This window comes from Epinephelus lanceolatus, chromosome 9 (assembly GCF_041903045.1).
Source record: "Epinephelus lanceolatus isolate andai-2023 chromosome 9, ASM4190304v1, whole genome shotgun sequence".
Classification (NCBI taxonomy): Eukaryota; Metazoa; Chordata; class Actinopteri; order Perciformes; family Serranidae; genus Epinephelus; species Epinephelus lanceolatus.
The window spans coordinates 17337411-17354595 of record NC_135742.1 but is presented as its reverse complement, the minus strand read 5'-3'; the positions used below and the strand labels follow the sequence as shown (position 1 = coordinate 17354595).

At 40.7% G+C, this 17185-nt stretch overlaps 2 protein-coding genes across 4 annotated transcripts in view; both read right to left on the bottom strand.

Moving 5' to 3' along the window:
• The window catches only part of sh2b3 (SH2B adaptor protein 3), a 69682-nt gene extending 66183 nt beyond the window's left edge, over positions 1–3499 (bottom strand). For both annotated transcript variants that reach the window (XM_033619685.2, XM_033619684.2), the window contains exon 1: positions 3194–3499. The gene's annotated coding sequence lies outside the window, so the exon portion shown is untranslated. The remainder of the gene's footprint in view (positions 1–3193) is intronic.
• Positions 3500–10969: 7470 nt separating this feature from the next.
• Positions 10970–13674, bottom strand: LOC117253181 (sesquipedalian-1). 2 transcript variants are annotated; one of them, XM_033620560.2, is made up of 3 exons: positions 13516–13674; positions 12917–13013; positions 10970–12073 (listed from the first exon to the last, which is right to left on the bottom strand). In XM_033620560.2, the coding sequence occupies exon 3, from the start codon at positions 12020–12022 to the stop codon at positions 11120–11122; it is 903 nt and encodes a 300-aa protein (XP_033476451.1). In that variant the 5' UTR covers positions 12023–12073; positions 12917–13013; positions 13516–13674; the 3' UTR covers positions 10970–11119. The 2 variants fall into 2 exon arrangements, with proteins under 2 accessions (XP_033476451.1, XP_078026746.1); XM_078170620.1 differs by having other exon boundaries at positions 10970–12063.
• Positions 13675–17185: the final 3511 nt, after the last annotated feature.

The window sequence follows — 17185 nt, the reverse complement described above, 5'->3', positions numbered from 1 at the left end:
TTAGAGAGCTGGAGCTGCACTGAACCTTTAAATTACAGCCAACCTCGTGTCTGGGGTCGACAGAGTTAAACTGTCTGCCGTGGAAGATGTGTGTACAGTCTAGCTGGCATACTTCCCCACCCTGGGGGCATGTTTTTCTGTCTTTTGTGCTTCAATGACTCAAGGTGTGATAACTGTCACATCTAAATGACTGAATCGACAAAGAATGCCAACCTCAGCAGGCTGCTGGGATTAGTGCGGAAAATAAATATGCACCCTACAAATGTGTTTTCATACGTCTTGGATGATACATTTTTGAAGAGGGTTTGGCAGAACGACACAGCTCATACACTGATAGTAATTTAGAAAGCAAACATCCACTCTTGTGCATTTAAAGAGAAGACAGCCAGATGTGACAGTCAAACAGTACATTATATGTAACGGCAAAACACCTTGTGGCAGCAGAGAGGTGGCTTTGTTGTCAGCTGCCTTATAGCCATGTTAGTCAGTCAGCTAACGTTGGAATTATTATATCTGACAATGCTTTGGCTCTCTCTGAGTTCAACTGAGGCCTGCTGTATTATTGTGATGGAAACAAGCTGGCAGATGGAGGAAGCCCTTCCAAGTATATTTCTGACCTTTGGAAGACACTGTGGATAGATATTGTGATATAAGGGCAGTGGAAGAAGTACACAAATCCTTTACTTAAGTAAAAGTAGTAAAACAAAAGTTCTAGTAAAAGTCCTGCATTCAAAATTTTCCTTTGAGAAATATTATGTTGATCTGTTCTGTACACACAACATATTTTGCACGTCTGCCCGTCCTGGAAGAGGGATCCCTCCTCAGTTGCGCCTCCTGAGGTTTGAACTATTTTGTCTCTGTTTAAGGGGGTTTTCTGGGGAGTTTTTCCTTTTCCGCTGTGAGGGTCCAAGGACGGAGTGATGTTGTATGCTGTAAAGCCCTCTGAGGCAAATTGTGATCTGTAATATTGGGCTTTATAAATAAATTTGAATTGAAAAACTGCAATTGAATAATTTAGAATAGCCCATTATATTCTTAAATATGTTGCATTATTGGAATATTATTATTGATGCTTTAAAATGTGAGTAGATTTTACATGTTAGTCGAAGTGGAACCAAGTTGAACAACTGTATATACTGTGGGATAGTTTAGGCATTATATTGTATTTGTCTTTTGGATGTAAAATCTTAATCTGAGAGGTCACTGTCAAATAAACACCGTGGAATAATACGTACAATATTGCCCTCTGAAATCTTCGGCAACAGAAACAGAAAGTTATGTTAAGTACATAACAATTGTATTTAAAAGAGCAGTGTCTCGGATTTAGTGGCATCTAGTAGTGAGGATTGCAGACTGGAACCAGCTGAAACATCTCCTGTAAGCCAAGTGTGAACTCCCAGTTAGGATTCCTTCAGTGTTAATTGCTCAGGAGGTTTTTACCAGGAGCCGAATTGTCCTCAGAGGTCTCTTCCTCTCCAAAAGCAAATGGGCCAAGTGATTAAAATCAGTAAAAAAAAAAACATGAATTAAGCAGTGTCAAGTTAAAAAAATCTGTGTTTCTCCAGCTCGTTGCAAACAAGCTACTGGCACAACACCTGCTAATGTGCGTTCACCTTTTTTTCTGTGACAAATTAAGATCCAGACCTTCAGTTTATAAAACAGTGCATAGGATCCATACTAAAAAGGTACATACAGACAAAAGCCAACACTTGCGTGCACCAAAAATCTACGATCAGGCTTCCACCTCACTGTCTGCAACACCAATTTTCCTTCTCCAAAATGTTCGTAAGCATGGGTCAAAGTTTCTCCCATCAAGTCTATAGATCACAACTTTTGCGTGGGAAGTGCTGTACACCTCTTTCAGGCCTCGTTTTGTGCGTACACTCAATAAAGCAGTTTTTTGGATGTTGCTCAGCTTGACGCAGAGGGGCTGCTAACTACAGTGGCCAATGCTAAAATGCAAATCTTGAGCCAGTGTTTGGTTTGTCACTTCTGGGCTACTGTAGAAACATGGCAGTGCAACACAAAGGACTCTATGGACGAGGACCTGCTCCCTATGTAGATATAATCAGCTCATTCTAGGTCACGAAAACACAACAATTCTTATTTTCAGGTGATAATACACTGAAGAAAACACACTTATTACACTATATTCCATTTCTGCCAATACATCCCCCTAAATCCTGCACACTGGACCTTTAAGTGCAATACTTCAAAGGATTTACAGGAGTTATCCATTTTGGGAATCACCACAACTTCACACCTGCTGCCTCAGAATGTCTCAGCAAACACAGAGAGAGAGAGGGCACCTTTTAGTTGGAGGGAATATCCTCCTGCGCACGCATTCATCCACACACACACACTCACACAGCTATGAATAGAAGTGAATCCCCTCCAACACACACACAGATACACACACTGAAATTACTGTTGTGATTTACAGCTACACAACAGTGGATTGTGAAACCAAGTGGCTGCTCCCCACTTGTTCCTGTTCTCCATCCTGCAGTCATGAGGGGTGACCACTGACCTGAGCACGCGCACACTCACGCTGCAGCAACACACAGTGACGCCTGCCACATACAACAATTAAGTTCACATCTCAAGTGCACACTGTGGATGTGTTGCTTATTTAAAAGGGGAGGGGGATGATGGACAGTTAGGTGACTTTTAAAATATGGTTGGCCTCTAAACATGCATCACAAATAAGCCGCAGTGGGTCTCAGATTGTGTCATCACCATGGAGAAAGAATAATATTGAAAATGTCAGACATTTTCACACCTTTAAGATACTTCTAAGTTACAAAAAGCACGTGTTGTGTGCATCTTTTGTGCAAACTATCCCTGCTGATGTGGTGCAAAGCAGCTCAAAGACAGTAAACCCTGCGTGGCGGTGTGACAGGACTCTGTTTTAATAGCAAACTTTACTTTTTTGGCTAAAAAATCTGCGCCAGCACCACCGGCCCCGAGCCGGAGTGAGGCAGAGCCCTTTAAATTTCACACGAACTCATTTTTTCGACGATTATCATTGGAGAGAAAAATGTAATTTTGGACGGAAGCTCTAAATGTCCACATTACTGGTGCGGTTCGTCATTTTTGGGATTATCCGCCATGTGGTGAAGAGTTTGGTGATGTTAAAATCAGTTAAAGAGGAGAAGGTAGTGCAGGCTGTCAGCCCTCACAACATACTCACGTTCTCCGTTATCTCGGATGGGCATCCACCGCAGCAAGACGACTAACCAACAAGTTGGACTTCGCATAACGGAAATGTGTTGAGAAGCATCTAAAGTAACTCAAAACCACGTCGGTGAGGAGCAACAGGAAACTGGACATCGGAGGAAAAGCTGCATGTTGAAAAGTACGTCGCTTTCTCTCTCATTGTGAGTGCACGCGACGGTTCCTCCGCAACAAACAAAAACAATTAGGAAAGAAAAACTTTCAGCCACGAACTTGACGCGGAAAAAAAGTGGCGACTCGCATTTCCGCTGTCAAAAAAAAATGTGCCGCGGTCCAGCTGTGTCAAATCGGAGGGATTTCAGGGCGACGCTTCCGGCTCTTCCCTTTCAAAATAAGAGACGTATACCTGTTTGCGCTAAAAGACACTAGTAACTAAGGCAGGATTCAGCCACGAGGGGGCCCCCGTGCACAAATGTCACCTGAGTCTTGTTCACACTGGTGGAGGAACACTGTTACATGTAAAAGCCATGAATTCAGCACTTTAATTAGGTAATAGTGCATATATATTTACATCAAAATACACTTAAAGCACTAAAAATAAGAGTGTGTATTTTTCTTCACATCATCACATCACTGAATTATAAATACTAATGCATTAATGTATAAGCATTGTGTTGCAGCTGGTAAATGTAGGGCTAATTTATATATATATGTTTTATTCTGCCAGGAAGCTTAATCCATCATTTATTTTATTTATTTATTTATTGACACAATGGCTTCAGCAATAACAGCAGCAACAACAATACAACTACAACATTAAGATATAACAAGATGTCATAGTGTTAGATCAAGTGTTTGAGTTCCTAATAATACACCATAATTTATTATTTGATTTATTTTGTGCTAATAATCTGAATCTGCAACGTAGTAGCAACTAATTAAACTTGTCAAATATATGTAATTATGTAAAAAGTAAAGTTTGCTTCCAAAATGTAGTAATGTGAAAGTGTAAAGTAGCATAAAATGGAAATACTCAACCACAAATATCTCAAAACTGTATTAAAGTGCAGTCCTTGAGTTAATGTAGGAGCATACATCTGTAATTGTAGCTGATGCAATTAATTTGTGTCAATATTGGCATCCATGGAGCATTAAAAAGTCAAATAGCCTTTCTGCAATGTCATAGGGTGGTTATTATTTTACAGACTATTCATAAATGTTGCATTTTGCTTCTTTACTCTCAGTGTATTTGTTAATGCCCTGCAGCTTTAAGGAGTTCAGCAATTGCAAATTCTTTCCCCATATATTTGTTTGGTTTTATAGATTGGCACATATTTGTTTTGGCAACCTAATGTGTGTTTAATCACATATGTTATCTTGGAAGTATTTCAGTGTTATGTAAACCCAACTATACAGAGGTCTCTGAATACTCTAAGTAAATTGCTAGAAGCCTATTTACCTAAGTTGTATGAATATAGAGGCTGAGAAGTGTGTGCAAAACAAGGATTCACACGTCACATTGAGTTGCCAGTTTATTAGGTACACCAAGCTAAATCTAATGCAGTCTGATGCATTCATTTATCTTTTTAATTTATATGTTTATTGTTTATTTTAGAGCACAGAAAAAACATAGGACAAACAAAGCAGACAGGCATAGCACATCATATATGACAGTGGCCACAGTCAGTGATTAGCACAAAGTAGAAGCAGTAAAAATTACGTATATAGAAAAGGAAAAATAAATACAGAAAGGTGTTTCATCTAAGAAATGTTATTACATTAGCCTTCACCCCAAAAGAATTTCAGTACAGGGTCCCAAATCTTATCAAACACAACACGTCTACCCTTGTTATAGAGTCTCAGTCTCTCCAGATGTAATTTCATTTAACCATAAATCACATGTAGGACCAGAGTTCGCCTTCCACACTCATAAAATCAACTTCTTTGCGATCACATTTCCAAATAAAACAGCTATTTTTGGATATTTGCTAACAGAAGATAAGGAGCTAGTCACTCCAAGGATAACAGTCCTGAGATTATTGATATCTTCATGAAGTATATAACTCCCAGCTTCTGTTTGAACTGCTTTAGAGAGTTGTATTTCATTATACTGGCAGGTAATCAATTGTTTAGTCCACCCTGTTTATATCAGCAACACAAGCTACATCCTCCAGGATGAATGAGAGACTTTTAATTCTCTCTCTGAATGACTGGTCAGTATTTAAACATGTATTTTATGCTGAAGTTACCAGACAGGAAGTAGCTTCTGCTCTGTGAAGTGTAGCTGTCTGCAGCCTTTCAGTGGCCCTCTGGTCAAGAATAGTAAAATATGTGCAGGATGCATGAACGGTCCAGGCTCCATCATGAGTCCAGATACTGTACAACTGGTGTATAATCTGTGGATCCCTGTCGCTGCTGTAACAGCTATTTCTACAGTGTTATATCCTGCATTACTCATATAATGCAGCTTAAACTACTTATAATAACTCCTTAAACCGGTGGGTCATACCAGAACACATCTCAGGAGGTGGGACACTGTTTGCAGCGAGTGCGACTAGCCTATAGTGCAAGGAGACGACCTTAAACGCCTCATTAATCATCTGTGTGTCTGTATGTGTGGTCTTTAAGTTGCTTACCATATTTAAAGAACGGGGAGAATCCAAGCACACAGTCTGTCTCTAAGAAAATGTTTTCTCTCCATCACTGGTGACTCAAAGTCCTGCTGGTTTCTGTCACCACACGGTTTTTTACATGCACTTGTCCCGCCGGGTTTAAGCACTCATTGATTTCCTTTAAGTCAAAGGTTTAATGATACAGTTTAAAATTGTTGCACAGCGCCACCTGGTGATAAGACGCCTAATGGCACCAAGAATGTGTGTGTGTGGTTTCATGAGTTCAGCCCAGGTCCTGAGGAATTCGGTGGGGGTGGGGGGGGGGCTGCACCTTTACCAGCTGTAACATTAAAGGAACAGTTCACCCAAAAAAAAATATATAAACATAAAAATATAACAAAAAACATATATATATACAGTACAGGCCAAAAGTTTGGACACACCTTCTCATTCAATGCGTTTTCTTTATTTTCATGACTATTTACATTGTAGATTCTCACTGAAGGCATCAAAACTATGAATGAGCACGTGGAGTTATGTACTTAACAAAAAAAGGTGAAATAACTGAAAACATGTTTTATATTCTAGTTTCTTCAAAATAGCCACCTTTTGCTCTGATTACTGCTTTGCACACTCTTGGCATTCTCTCGATGAGCTTCAAGAGGTAGTCACCTGAAATGGTTTTCCAACAGTCTTGAAGGAGTTCCCAGAGGTGTTTAGCACTTGTTGGCCCCTTTGCCTTCACTCTGCGGTCCAGCTCACCCCAAACCATCTCGATTGGGTTCAGGTCCGGTGACTGTGGAGGCCAGGTCATCTGCCGCAGCACTCCATCACTCTCCTTCTTGGTCAAATAGCCCTTACACAGCCTGGAGGTGTGTTTGGGGTCATTGTCCTGTTGAAAAATAAATGATCGTCCAACTAAACGCAAACCGGATGGGATGGCATGTCGCTGCAGGATGCTGTGGTAGCCATGCTGGTTCAGTGTGCCTTCAATTTTGAATAAATCCCCAACAGTGTCACCAGCAAAACAGCCCCACACCATCACACCTCCTCCTCCATGCTTCACAGTGGGAACCAGGCACGTGGAATCCATCCGTTCACCTTTTCTGCGTCTCACAAAGACACGGCGGTTGGAACCAAAGATCTCAAATTTGGACTCATCAGACCAAAGCACAGATTTCCACTGGTCTAATGTCCATTCCTTGTGTTTCTTGGCCCAAACAAATCTCTTCTGCTTGTTGCCTCTCCTTAGCAGTGGTTTCCTAGCAGCTATTTGACCATGAAGGCCTGATTTGCGCAGTCTCCTCTTAACAGTTGTTCTAGAGATGGGTCTGCTGCTAGAACTCTGTGTGGCATTCATCTGGTCTCTGATCTGAGCTGCTGTTAACTTGCGATTTCTGAGGCTGGTGACTCGGATGAACTTATCCTCAGAAGCAGAGGTGACTCTTGGTCTTCCTTTCCTGGGTCGGTCCTCATGTGTGCCAGTTTCGTTGTAGCGCTTGATGGTTTTTGCAACTCCACTTGGGGACACATTTAAAGTTTTTGCAATTTTCCGGACTGACTGACCTTCATTTCTTAAAGTAATGATGGCCACTGGTTTTTCTTTAGTTAGCTGATTGGTTCTTGCCATAATATGAATTTTAACAGTTGTCCAATAGGGCTGTCGGCTGTGTATTAACCTGACTTCTGCACAACACAACTGATGGTCCCAACCCCATTGATAAAGCAAGAAATTCCACTAATTAACCCTGATAAGGCACACCTGTGAAGTGGAAACCATTTCAGGTGACTACCTCTTGAAGCTCATGGAGAGAATGCCAAGAGTGTGCAAAGCAGTAATCAGAGCAAAGGGTGGCTATTTTGAAGAAACTAGAATATAAAACATGTTTTCAGTTATTTCACCTTTTTTTGTTAAGTACATAACTCCACATGTGTTCATTCATAGTTTTGATGCCTTCAGTGAGAATCTACAATGTAAATAGTCATGAAAATAAAGAAAACACATTGAATGAGAAGGTGTGTCCAAACTTTTGGCCTGTACTGTATATATATATATATATATTATTTATATATATATATATTTATTTATTTATTTAATTTTTCCCTCTTACCTGTAATGCTATTTATCAGTCTACATCAGCTGTAGAGATGTCTGCCTTCTCTCTAATATAATTGAACTAGATGGCACTCAGCTTGTGGTGCTCAAACGCAAAAAAACAAAAACATCTGACAACCTCAGCAGCAATGTCTCTTTCCAGAAATCATGACCTGGTTACTCAAGATAATCCACAGACCTTTTTGCATGTTGCATATCTCTGGTGAGAGAGTTTTTCTACACTGTAGTATAGCCACTTCAGTAAAAGATCAGAATACTTATTCTACCACTGCTCAGTATACTTTACATTTCTTTTAAAAGCACAGTATAATGAAAGGAGAGAACATCTAATGCCTAAACCTTTAATGACTTAAAAATTCATTGTTGTTATTATACCCAGGCATACAGATCAGCAGATATCCTCATAAATGCAAAATAAACAACATCATTTTTATTACTAACACTGTTTATTGATGGTTTACAGCAAATGATTAACATCTTTTCAGGGTACCATATCAGGACAATGTGTTAGATATTATCGTTTACTTGAAATAATACTCACATTGTGTGCTATAACATTGAAAATGTTTACTACAATCATGGAAGTCAATCAAGGAGAAAAACACCCTGACAATTTGATAATTGTGCATTTAGGTTGCGTTCCTCATTTGGCACTGCTGCATAAAGATTATTATTATTATATGGTTAATTTGACACATTCACAAATTCCTTTAATTATTGTTAAAAAACAGACTTTTGTCATCTGTAATTACAGTAATGCTCTTCTGGAGTTAATAAAATTGGCACAACAGTCATTTTAGTTAATACGTGTCTAAAGCATACCGCCTTGATGCTGCCGTTAAAAAAAAACAAAAAAACAGTGCACACTGTACCACCCCCTCCCACATTGTCATTTCTGTACAAGCCAAGTGTATAACACTAATGATAGTGCTGTGCAATGATGCAGACTGAGAGAACAGAGCCATTGTCAAAAACTGATTGCAACGAGATGAGCCTTCGCCAAAACAGAAAGAAAGAAAGACAGAACAACAGCCGAGCAGTACCCGCCTCATCACTGTTGTCATGTGGTAATGGTTATAAGTGCAATAACAGAGTTATAAAGATAACATAAGGCCCGTATAAAACCAAACATGTAAACGGCTATGTGATTGGATATAGAAAAACAGAAAAGGTAAAGCAATACAGTTTGAGCAATCATTTTAAAAGGCCCATTTTACAGACTGCTGGTGTTAATTTCCAACATGGAAGAGTAAAATATTTATATACAAACCAAGAGGTTAGATGCTCACATAGAGTATAGGTCTCTAACAGTTACACTCATTCAGTAACACTCACGTTAATCAGCTGTAACAAACAAACAGTATGATGAAATTAAGACATTTCGATTGTTTTATTATCAGATAATTACAATGACAAGTGTTAAAGTCCTGTAAATGCAACGATAAACGACCTTCTTTTACTAAACACAAGAGTCAAAAAGAGAGAACTAAGTGACAAGCTCTCCTATGACATAGCATCATCTGGCCGCCGGTTAACAAGGGCTAAAAATACCACTGTGTTGCTCTGAGCGAGACATCCAGCTCCCACCACAGTCCCCAGTGACTGTCAAGAGAATGCTCCGACCTTAGTGACCACAAGGTCTCTGGGGTGAGGTGTGCCCCGCTGGGAGTATGGAGGAGAATCTGGACTAGTTTTGTCCAACACCACCTCTTATCCAGAGTTTACAGGAGATTACAGGAAGCTCGGAATGCTGAATTGTGAATTTCCTCTTTCCTGTAGAGCTTTATCAATCTATATTGTTTTATGCGAGATGCTGAGTGTTGGAGATATTGGCCATAATGGAACTAGATGGCACTCAGCTTGTGGTGCTCAAAGCGCCACAAAAATAAATTTTTTAAGACTCAACAGCAATGTCTCTTTCTGGAAATGTTTCTGTTTTCCAAATATATTTTTGTGGCGCTTTGAGCACCACAAGCTGAGTGCCATCTAGTAGCATTATATTGGAGAGAAGGCAGACACCTGATAACTCCAACACTCACACCAACAATGTAGGAGTGTGTTCCTAAATCCAATTTGAAGCACAACACAATGAGAGTGCTGTCGTTCGAAAAAACAAAGCCTTATATTTCTTCGTGAACTAAAAAACCATGTAGTTAATGAAACAGTCACTCCACATGATGCTCTGCTGCTCTGAGAGTGTGGTGTTCTGAATATCTGAATAGTACATTTTAACAGCACTCCAAATTTACAAATGGTCCATTTTGTGCCACAGTGCACTCCAGTACTCGGAGTGACTATTTCCGAATGCATCATTGATTGATAAATAGCACTACAGGTAAGGGGAAAATGTATTTTGATTTTGGGGTGAACTGTCCCTTTAAATGCTGTTAACTGTCCTGGTGCCCCTGCCATTAGATTATAAAAACTGTACAAGCAGCTGCCCTGCTGTTCATTATCAATCGTACAGCTGCAGGATTCCCTGTTACCTTCATCCATGGATTACGTGTCACCATAGCAACCCGATCCATGTGGATTTGTTTTGTGCAATGTCTGTAGATCGTTATTTACGTGGCCTTCTTTATTTCATTTGCATATAACAAAAACACCCCAACCATCCTGGGCTGGGATCAGAAGAAGTGATCTTAGCAGTTATTTGTTGTTGGGTTATTTTTGGTATTTTTTTTTTTTTAGATGCATAGCACTGTAGTTTGCATGTGTAACTATAGAAACGCTGTTACAGCTAAACGGGCAGAATAAATCTTGAACATTGGCAATATAATAACAGAACAGCACTGTTTTCTGAATTGTATGTGCTACACGGATAATCAAGGCCAAGCTGTTCAGCGTCTTGACGGAGAAAAATGATGCTGCTAATGAGTGATTACCATTTTAAATACTGTATTCTTAACGTTTTTCATTGTCCTTGGCAAATGACACTAAAAACTGTGGAAAAGAGCATATTTGTGTCTTCAGTTTCTTGGATTGTACAATGGATAGTGTTAATGTTTAAGACAGATTGATTCCCCTGTGCCAGACAAGATCTGGAATCAATCTCAGATTTCTGTTTCTTTTTTTGATTGGTGATAAGGCTGCAATTTGCAAATAAGTCTCAGTTTTGTCGCCCTTCTGTTGAGTTCAGAGGGGTGAAACATTTCAGAATGATCAGGAAGGAATGATATCACTGTGGAAAAAGAGATAATCCATCTCTGTTACTTCACTGGCTCTGCAGCCACTGCACTCTCAGTTCCTCCACCTCTTTGCCGTACCAGTCATGGAGTTTGGAGAAGCAGCCAGTGCCCGGGGAGACGGGGCTTTCCAGAGATGCTCCTCTTCTCCTGGGTGGCACTGGTGGAGCCCTCACTCCATCACCCCCGTAACAAATCATAGTGTTATTCCCAGAGTCTGCACAGGCTTCCCAGGCCACACAGGACGACGCTCCTTCAACAAAGCCATTAGCCAAGGCAACTGGTGGTTTACTCCACGCAACTCCATTCTCCTTGGAACCATCAGAGATGAGCTGCACCTCATCCTGGAGGCTCTTCTGGGTAGAGAAGGGGCCTGACATGGGAGGAGCACTTGATGATGATGATGACAAGGAAGATGACGATGATGAAGAAGAGGATGCTCCAGACCTGGGCCGAGCCACCTGGTTTCGCTTAGAGTGCTTAGGCCTGCCCTGCAGGCTTCCCACTCCGGCCCCGACACCGCCGCCTCCCGCAGCCTCCTGGATCTCCTCCAGCTGCCTCTCCAGCTCCTTCACCACCAGCCTCATGTAGTCAAAGCTTGCCCTTGACAAAGCCTTCACCCACGACTCCATGGCTGCTTGGTTCTCAGCAGCCATCTTGTACACCCGTGCTTTGGCACAGTCAAACTTGATGGCGAAGGCGAACTCCTCGGCTGACTCACAGAGCTCCACGGTGCATCCTTCAAGGACGATGACACCGATGGGCTCTCGGCTGTCACGCTCCTCAAAATAGAAGAGCATGTTACCCTTTAGGACAAACCAGCGCCGGTGATACGCTGTGTTACGCTCGCCCTTTTTAAACAGGAAGCCAGTTTTGTCTGGTGGTGAGTCACAGGTGGCGTAGTGCGCCACGCTGCGTTCATTTAGCTTCATCTTCACCCCTCCTCCTTTTCCTCAGCAGCTTCTTTATTTACCTAAAAAACACTGTAAAGACAGAAGTTGTCCGCAAGGTTAAACAGATTAGTCTTTAATTAAGGATGTCACGAGAGACTGCAGTTTCTCCTTCCAGCAGATTTTGCTTTGATTCCACTTGTGCTAATCTTTGTTTGCTCAGAGAAAATCCTGCAGACTCTGCTTTCAGTGCTACATGACTACTTGTATGCTTGTTGTTTACTGACATGGTAATATAACAATAAGGATGAGAAGTTTTATATTCAGTAGGCAAACGGTCTATTTGCTCTTGTCTTGTTAGAAGGAGGTCAGAACACAGGGTCAAGTACAAAACAAAAAGAAATTGATTCAGTGTTTTACTCCTGGGAACATTAGAGGGGCAAATGTTTGCCAAACAGATTTCAACCTACATTGTTTGTTCTCCTCCTACTGCGGCATTGTGCCAGCCCTCATGGCCGAGCAGACAATATCCTTTCACTTTAATTTTACCTGTCTCACTACGAGTGCACCGACATAACCTCAGACAAAGTGCTGCCATAGTAAAACTATAGTGTAGTATGGAAGAAATACTAACCTAGACTAAACTTGGCCCTGCTGTAAATGTATGCTGACTTATACAACAGGGTGGAATTGTTGGCTTATACACATCACACATCACATGTTCAACTGTAAACTAGGGCTCAGACCTTCCCTCTGTGTAAACAACAGCTAATCCAATTTTAATCTGTTAAGAAGTTAAAGTAAAGCCGGACACTGGTGTGACCTCATATATCACCTTGTTTAGACTAATTTGTGTTGTAGCTTTCACATTCGGTGCCAAGCACAATTTGTAAATGCTGCCAGTAAACTACACATTTGAAGTGTGTTTTTACTTACGTGTTTATCTCATATCCAGCAGACATCCACCACTGTCCTCCCATCACATCTGGAGCTAATAACTTAACATGTCTGCATCTTCTCTGTCGTTTTCTCTCTGTCCAAATGAAGACAAAAAAGCTTTACACACTTATAGTTTCACTCCACAGCTGTAAGTAAAGAGTAAGGTCCTGTTTGTATCAGACACGAGAGGCTATGTTTCACACATCAGCTTGTTTTTCCATAGACACACACGCAGGGTTTTTCCACCTCTGCTAGCATAATCGTGTATTGGAGGAATGATTCAGTCTCAAGCGGTGCTGTTGTTGGTTTTTGGGGTTGGTCACAAGCTTTTGACACATCAGCACTTTACGGGAATTCATCTCCACATCATACATTTAACAGTTCCAGTAACACAGGGACACAAATATAAATCAACACTGCCTGAAATACAGAAACTCTCCCTCTGTGCCCACTAGCTTAAACGCATTTAGCCTCGTTACTGAATACAAATGAGCATCTAGCGTCAGCATTTTCAGCTGAGCACTCACAGTTTGTACGCTAGCGGTTATTTAAACTTAAACTTTATGACAGTATTTTGTTAACTATCTATTTATTACCTGCTGATAAAGACGCCTCCTCCTGTCACGCAGATAGTCTCACCGTTGTTTATCTTGTCCCCATTATCTTTCTTCCTTCTTTCTTTCCCTTTTTTCTTCCCGGTCACGTGATTGGCAGGGAGGGCACATATGTGGTACGCGCGCAGCTCGCATGGGCGGAGTCAGCATTGCCGTTCTAGTGAAATGCTCGTCATCTGGATAAGCGGTGACTGAAAGCACGCGCACCCCATCTATGCCCTTGGAGAGGTGGCATTTGGAGAGCTGCTATCAGCTGCTGCTACACCTGCATGGATGGACCATGGATGCTTCGTGTGGCAAAGCATGCATTATATATTTATAATTACAATTTAGTAGAATATTATAGATGTTGTATAAATAATTCTGCCTCAATTTTCTGTCTCATTCTGACATTTTTAACATCTGTTCAGGGGTGTAAATATAGTCAGTGCAGGCAGTGCGATTGCCCCTGGGTGGAGGGGCCCATAGAGAGAGCGGGCCCTTGCAAGTGATTCAAATTGCCACCTTGGAAATAAACCTGTGCTCAAAGATAAATGATAAAAAAAGAATATCATTAATTCAAAAACATTGCCATTTGCTATATATAGGCAAAAACCCATCAGCGTCAAGGTTTTTGCGTGAAGAGTTTGCATGTTCTTACCGTGTCAGCGTAGGTTTTCTCCAGGTACTCCAGCTTCCTCCCACAGTCCAAAGACATGCAGGTTAACTGGTGACTCTAAATTGTCCGTAGGTGTGAATGTGAGTGTGATGGTTGTCTGTCTCTATGTGTCAGCCCTGTGATAATCGACCTGTCCAGGGTGTACCCCGCCTCTCACCCAATGTCAGCTGGGATAGGCTCCAGCCCCCCCACGACTTCACGATGCTGTTGTTGCTGTTTGAAATAGTCAGTAGCTAGTTGTACCCCAGGTTTTAACAGATCCAGAGAAAACTGCATTCTCCTACTCTGTTATCCTGGGACATGGAACACTCTTCAAAAAGATCTAAAATTAGAAACACTTATATCCACTGATGAATGGGCATCATAAAGAATGTGGTGGTAGAGACATGTGCTTGTTTTTTTCTTGAGAGGCCACTATGTTTGAATACTAGTGGATTTTTTTTATTACATGTTGTATTTTTTGCATTTTAAATGTGCTTTAGTGGCTGCTACCTCGGCCAGGTCTCTCTTGTAAAAGAGGTTTTCAATCTCAGTGGGACTTCCTAGTTAAATAAATAAAAATACATAAATAATTAAAACTAAATTATATTTCTTTTCTATACAAGCTAAAAAAAACTATAAATATACTATAAAAGCTATTCAATAAAATGATTCATTTATTACTTTCTTTGATATTTTTGTCAGATGTGCAATGATGATTGCTGGGTAACAGGCCTATTTATGTTGATGTTGTCCAATGTCTCTATTTGTGTCAAGACAACACATGCATGACAGCATGCACTAGGGCCCACTGTGACTTCTTTATGCCACTGCATCTGTTCAACATTTATTCTCTTACCTTTTTTTTGTTTTCTGTATCCACCCTACATTTGAACTGATTTCCAACTGATTTAAACCCAATTACATATCACTTAATACTGATAAGGACTTATTGTAACACAGCACAACTTGCAGCAAAAAAAATATGCAGCAGTGGAAGGAGCACTAAAATGTTTCACTTGAATAAAAGCTGAAGAGCTGTAATGATCAATTGATTAATCAATTAACAGGAAATTAATCGGCAGCTATTTTGATGTATCGGCCATTTACCATATTCAGCAAAAAATGCCAAATATTCTCTGGTTCCAGGCTCTTAAATGTGCTTTATTTGTCCTATGAGATTGCAAATATCGTAAAAAATGTTATTATTTTTGGGAATAATGGGGATGATTTATGATGATGATTTATCAGTTAATCAAATAAATAGTCAATAAATATAACTGTTAGCTGCATCCCTGAAAAGCAGCAATACTTCAATGTAAAAATACTCAGTTACATCCATGATTTTACTCACTGTACAGAAGAAATAAATAAAATGTACTGTTAGACAGCAGAATTGCCCCTTTTATTGTTTATCATCCCCAAGGGGACATTTGTCTCGCTGCTAGGTGAAATACACACAGACATAAGCATAAAACATACATAAAACAAGTGCAGTTGTAAGGTATACCACTCAAGTAGTCTATTATTACTGATGTAAAATGCAAGCTGCATTTACATGTTGTACAGTAGCTATGTTAAGAAAGGCTAATTAAAATTATATATAAGGGGCCTCCTGTTTGGCAGTTTAACCTCTAATGGTGCATTACATGTTTTGAATACAAGGTTTTGATCTTTAAAGTAACTTACACTATAACTATTGAAAATAATTAAAGGAGTACAATGTGCAAGTAAAATTACCTAAAACTGTACTTGAGTACAGTACTTGAATTACATTTCTGCTATTGTATGTATGCTATTGTTTGGAGTCTCTGTGATATTTTATCATGGATACAGTTTTGAATAGACCTATACCCAGCACAGACCCAGGGGCCCAAAGAGTCAGGGGGCCCTAAGTCTGTTGTGATGTGATCCATTTTCATCTGCTTATCCGGGGCCGGGTCACAGGGCAGCAGGCCAAGCAAAGCACCCCAGCCTTTCTAGCTTTCCAGCTCCTCCTGGGGGACCCCAAGGCGTTCCCAGGTCAGATGAGATATGTAATCTCTCCAGTGTGTTCTGGGTCTGCCCCGGGACCTCCTATCAGTGGGACATGCCCAGAACACCTCTAACAGGAGGTGCCCGGGAGCATCCTGATCAGACGCCTGAACCACCTCAACTGACCTCTTTTGACATGAAGGAGCAGTGGCTCTACTCCAAGCTCCCTCCGGATTCTGTTTTCTCCCTAATAAAACTGCAATGTGTCTGTGCCCAGTGGTCCACTGGCTCACAATTTGTCAATGTAGTTTATTTAGATTATTACTACTACATCGCTAATACATTCATTATATTACAAAGAAAAGCTTCACTGAGTAGCCTAAGTTAGGACACACACTGACCATAATGCCACCTATGGTGAAATGGTGAAAAACATCAAGCTTTCTTTCTTCAAAAAGGATGTTTCCCATTCACAATTCTACAAACACCTGCCCAGTACACAGTCTACCTCTGCTATTTTACTCTCTTTGGTGCTTTGCTCAAGGGGTTTTAACATGTACTTTCCTAGGCACATTTTAATGATGTTCCAGTCTCATACTGCCTCTCTGTTCTCTTGAGCATCACCGCTGCCCTGCTGCTGTGACCCTGCCCTTTATTCTTAAGACATCAAGCTGCTGGCTCTGGCCCGTGTTATACTGCGTACGACCATGACAAGCCACTATGAATTCATTAGAATATCATCTGGAGACGGCCGATGGCCTTTAGCACTGCCAGCTATCTCATCACACTAATCTTCAATTAACTGATGCAGCTGCTGGTGCCATTTAATGTATTTCTCTCTCTGAAAGGTTTGCTCGCACTGCTTTTTTGGTAACTTTGATTAAGGGTGATGCCCTTGCAGCCGGTTTAATTTCCTCTATTTGACTCCTAGTTCACAGTCTCGACACTCTAAACTATTCATTTACAAGAGCTCAGCCTATAATAAAGCATACAGACATAAAATCAACCCTCTCTCATTGTTCAGTCTATAAAATACACACA

Excerpts from the sequence above, each read along its gene's own strand:
- LOC117253181 (XM_033620560.2), bottom strand. The coding sequence starts at position 12,022 with ATGAAGCTAAATGAACGCAGCGTGGCGCACTACGCCACCTGTGACTCA.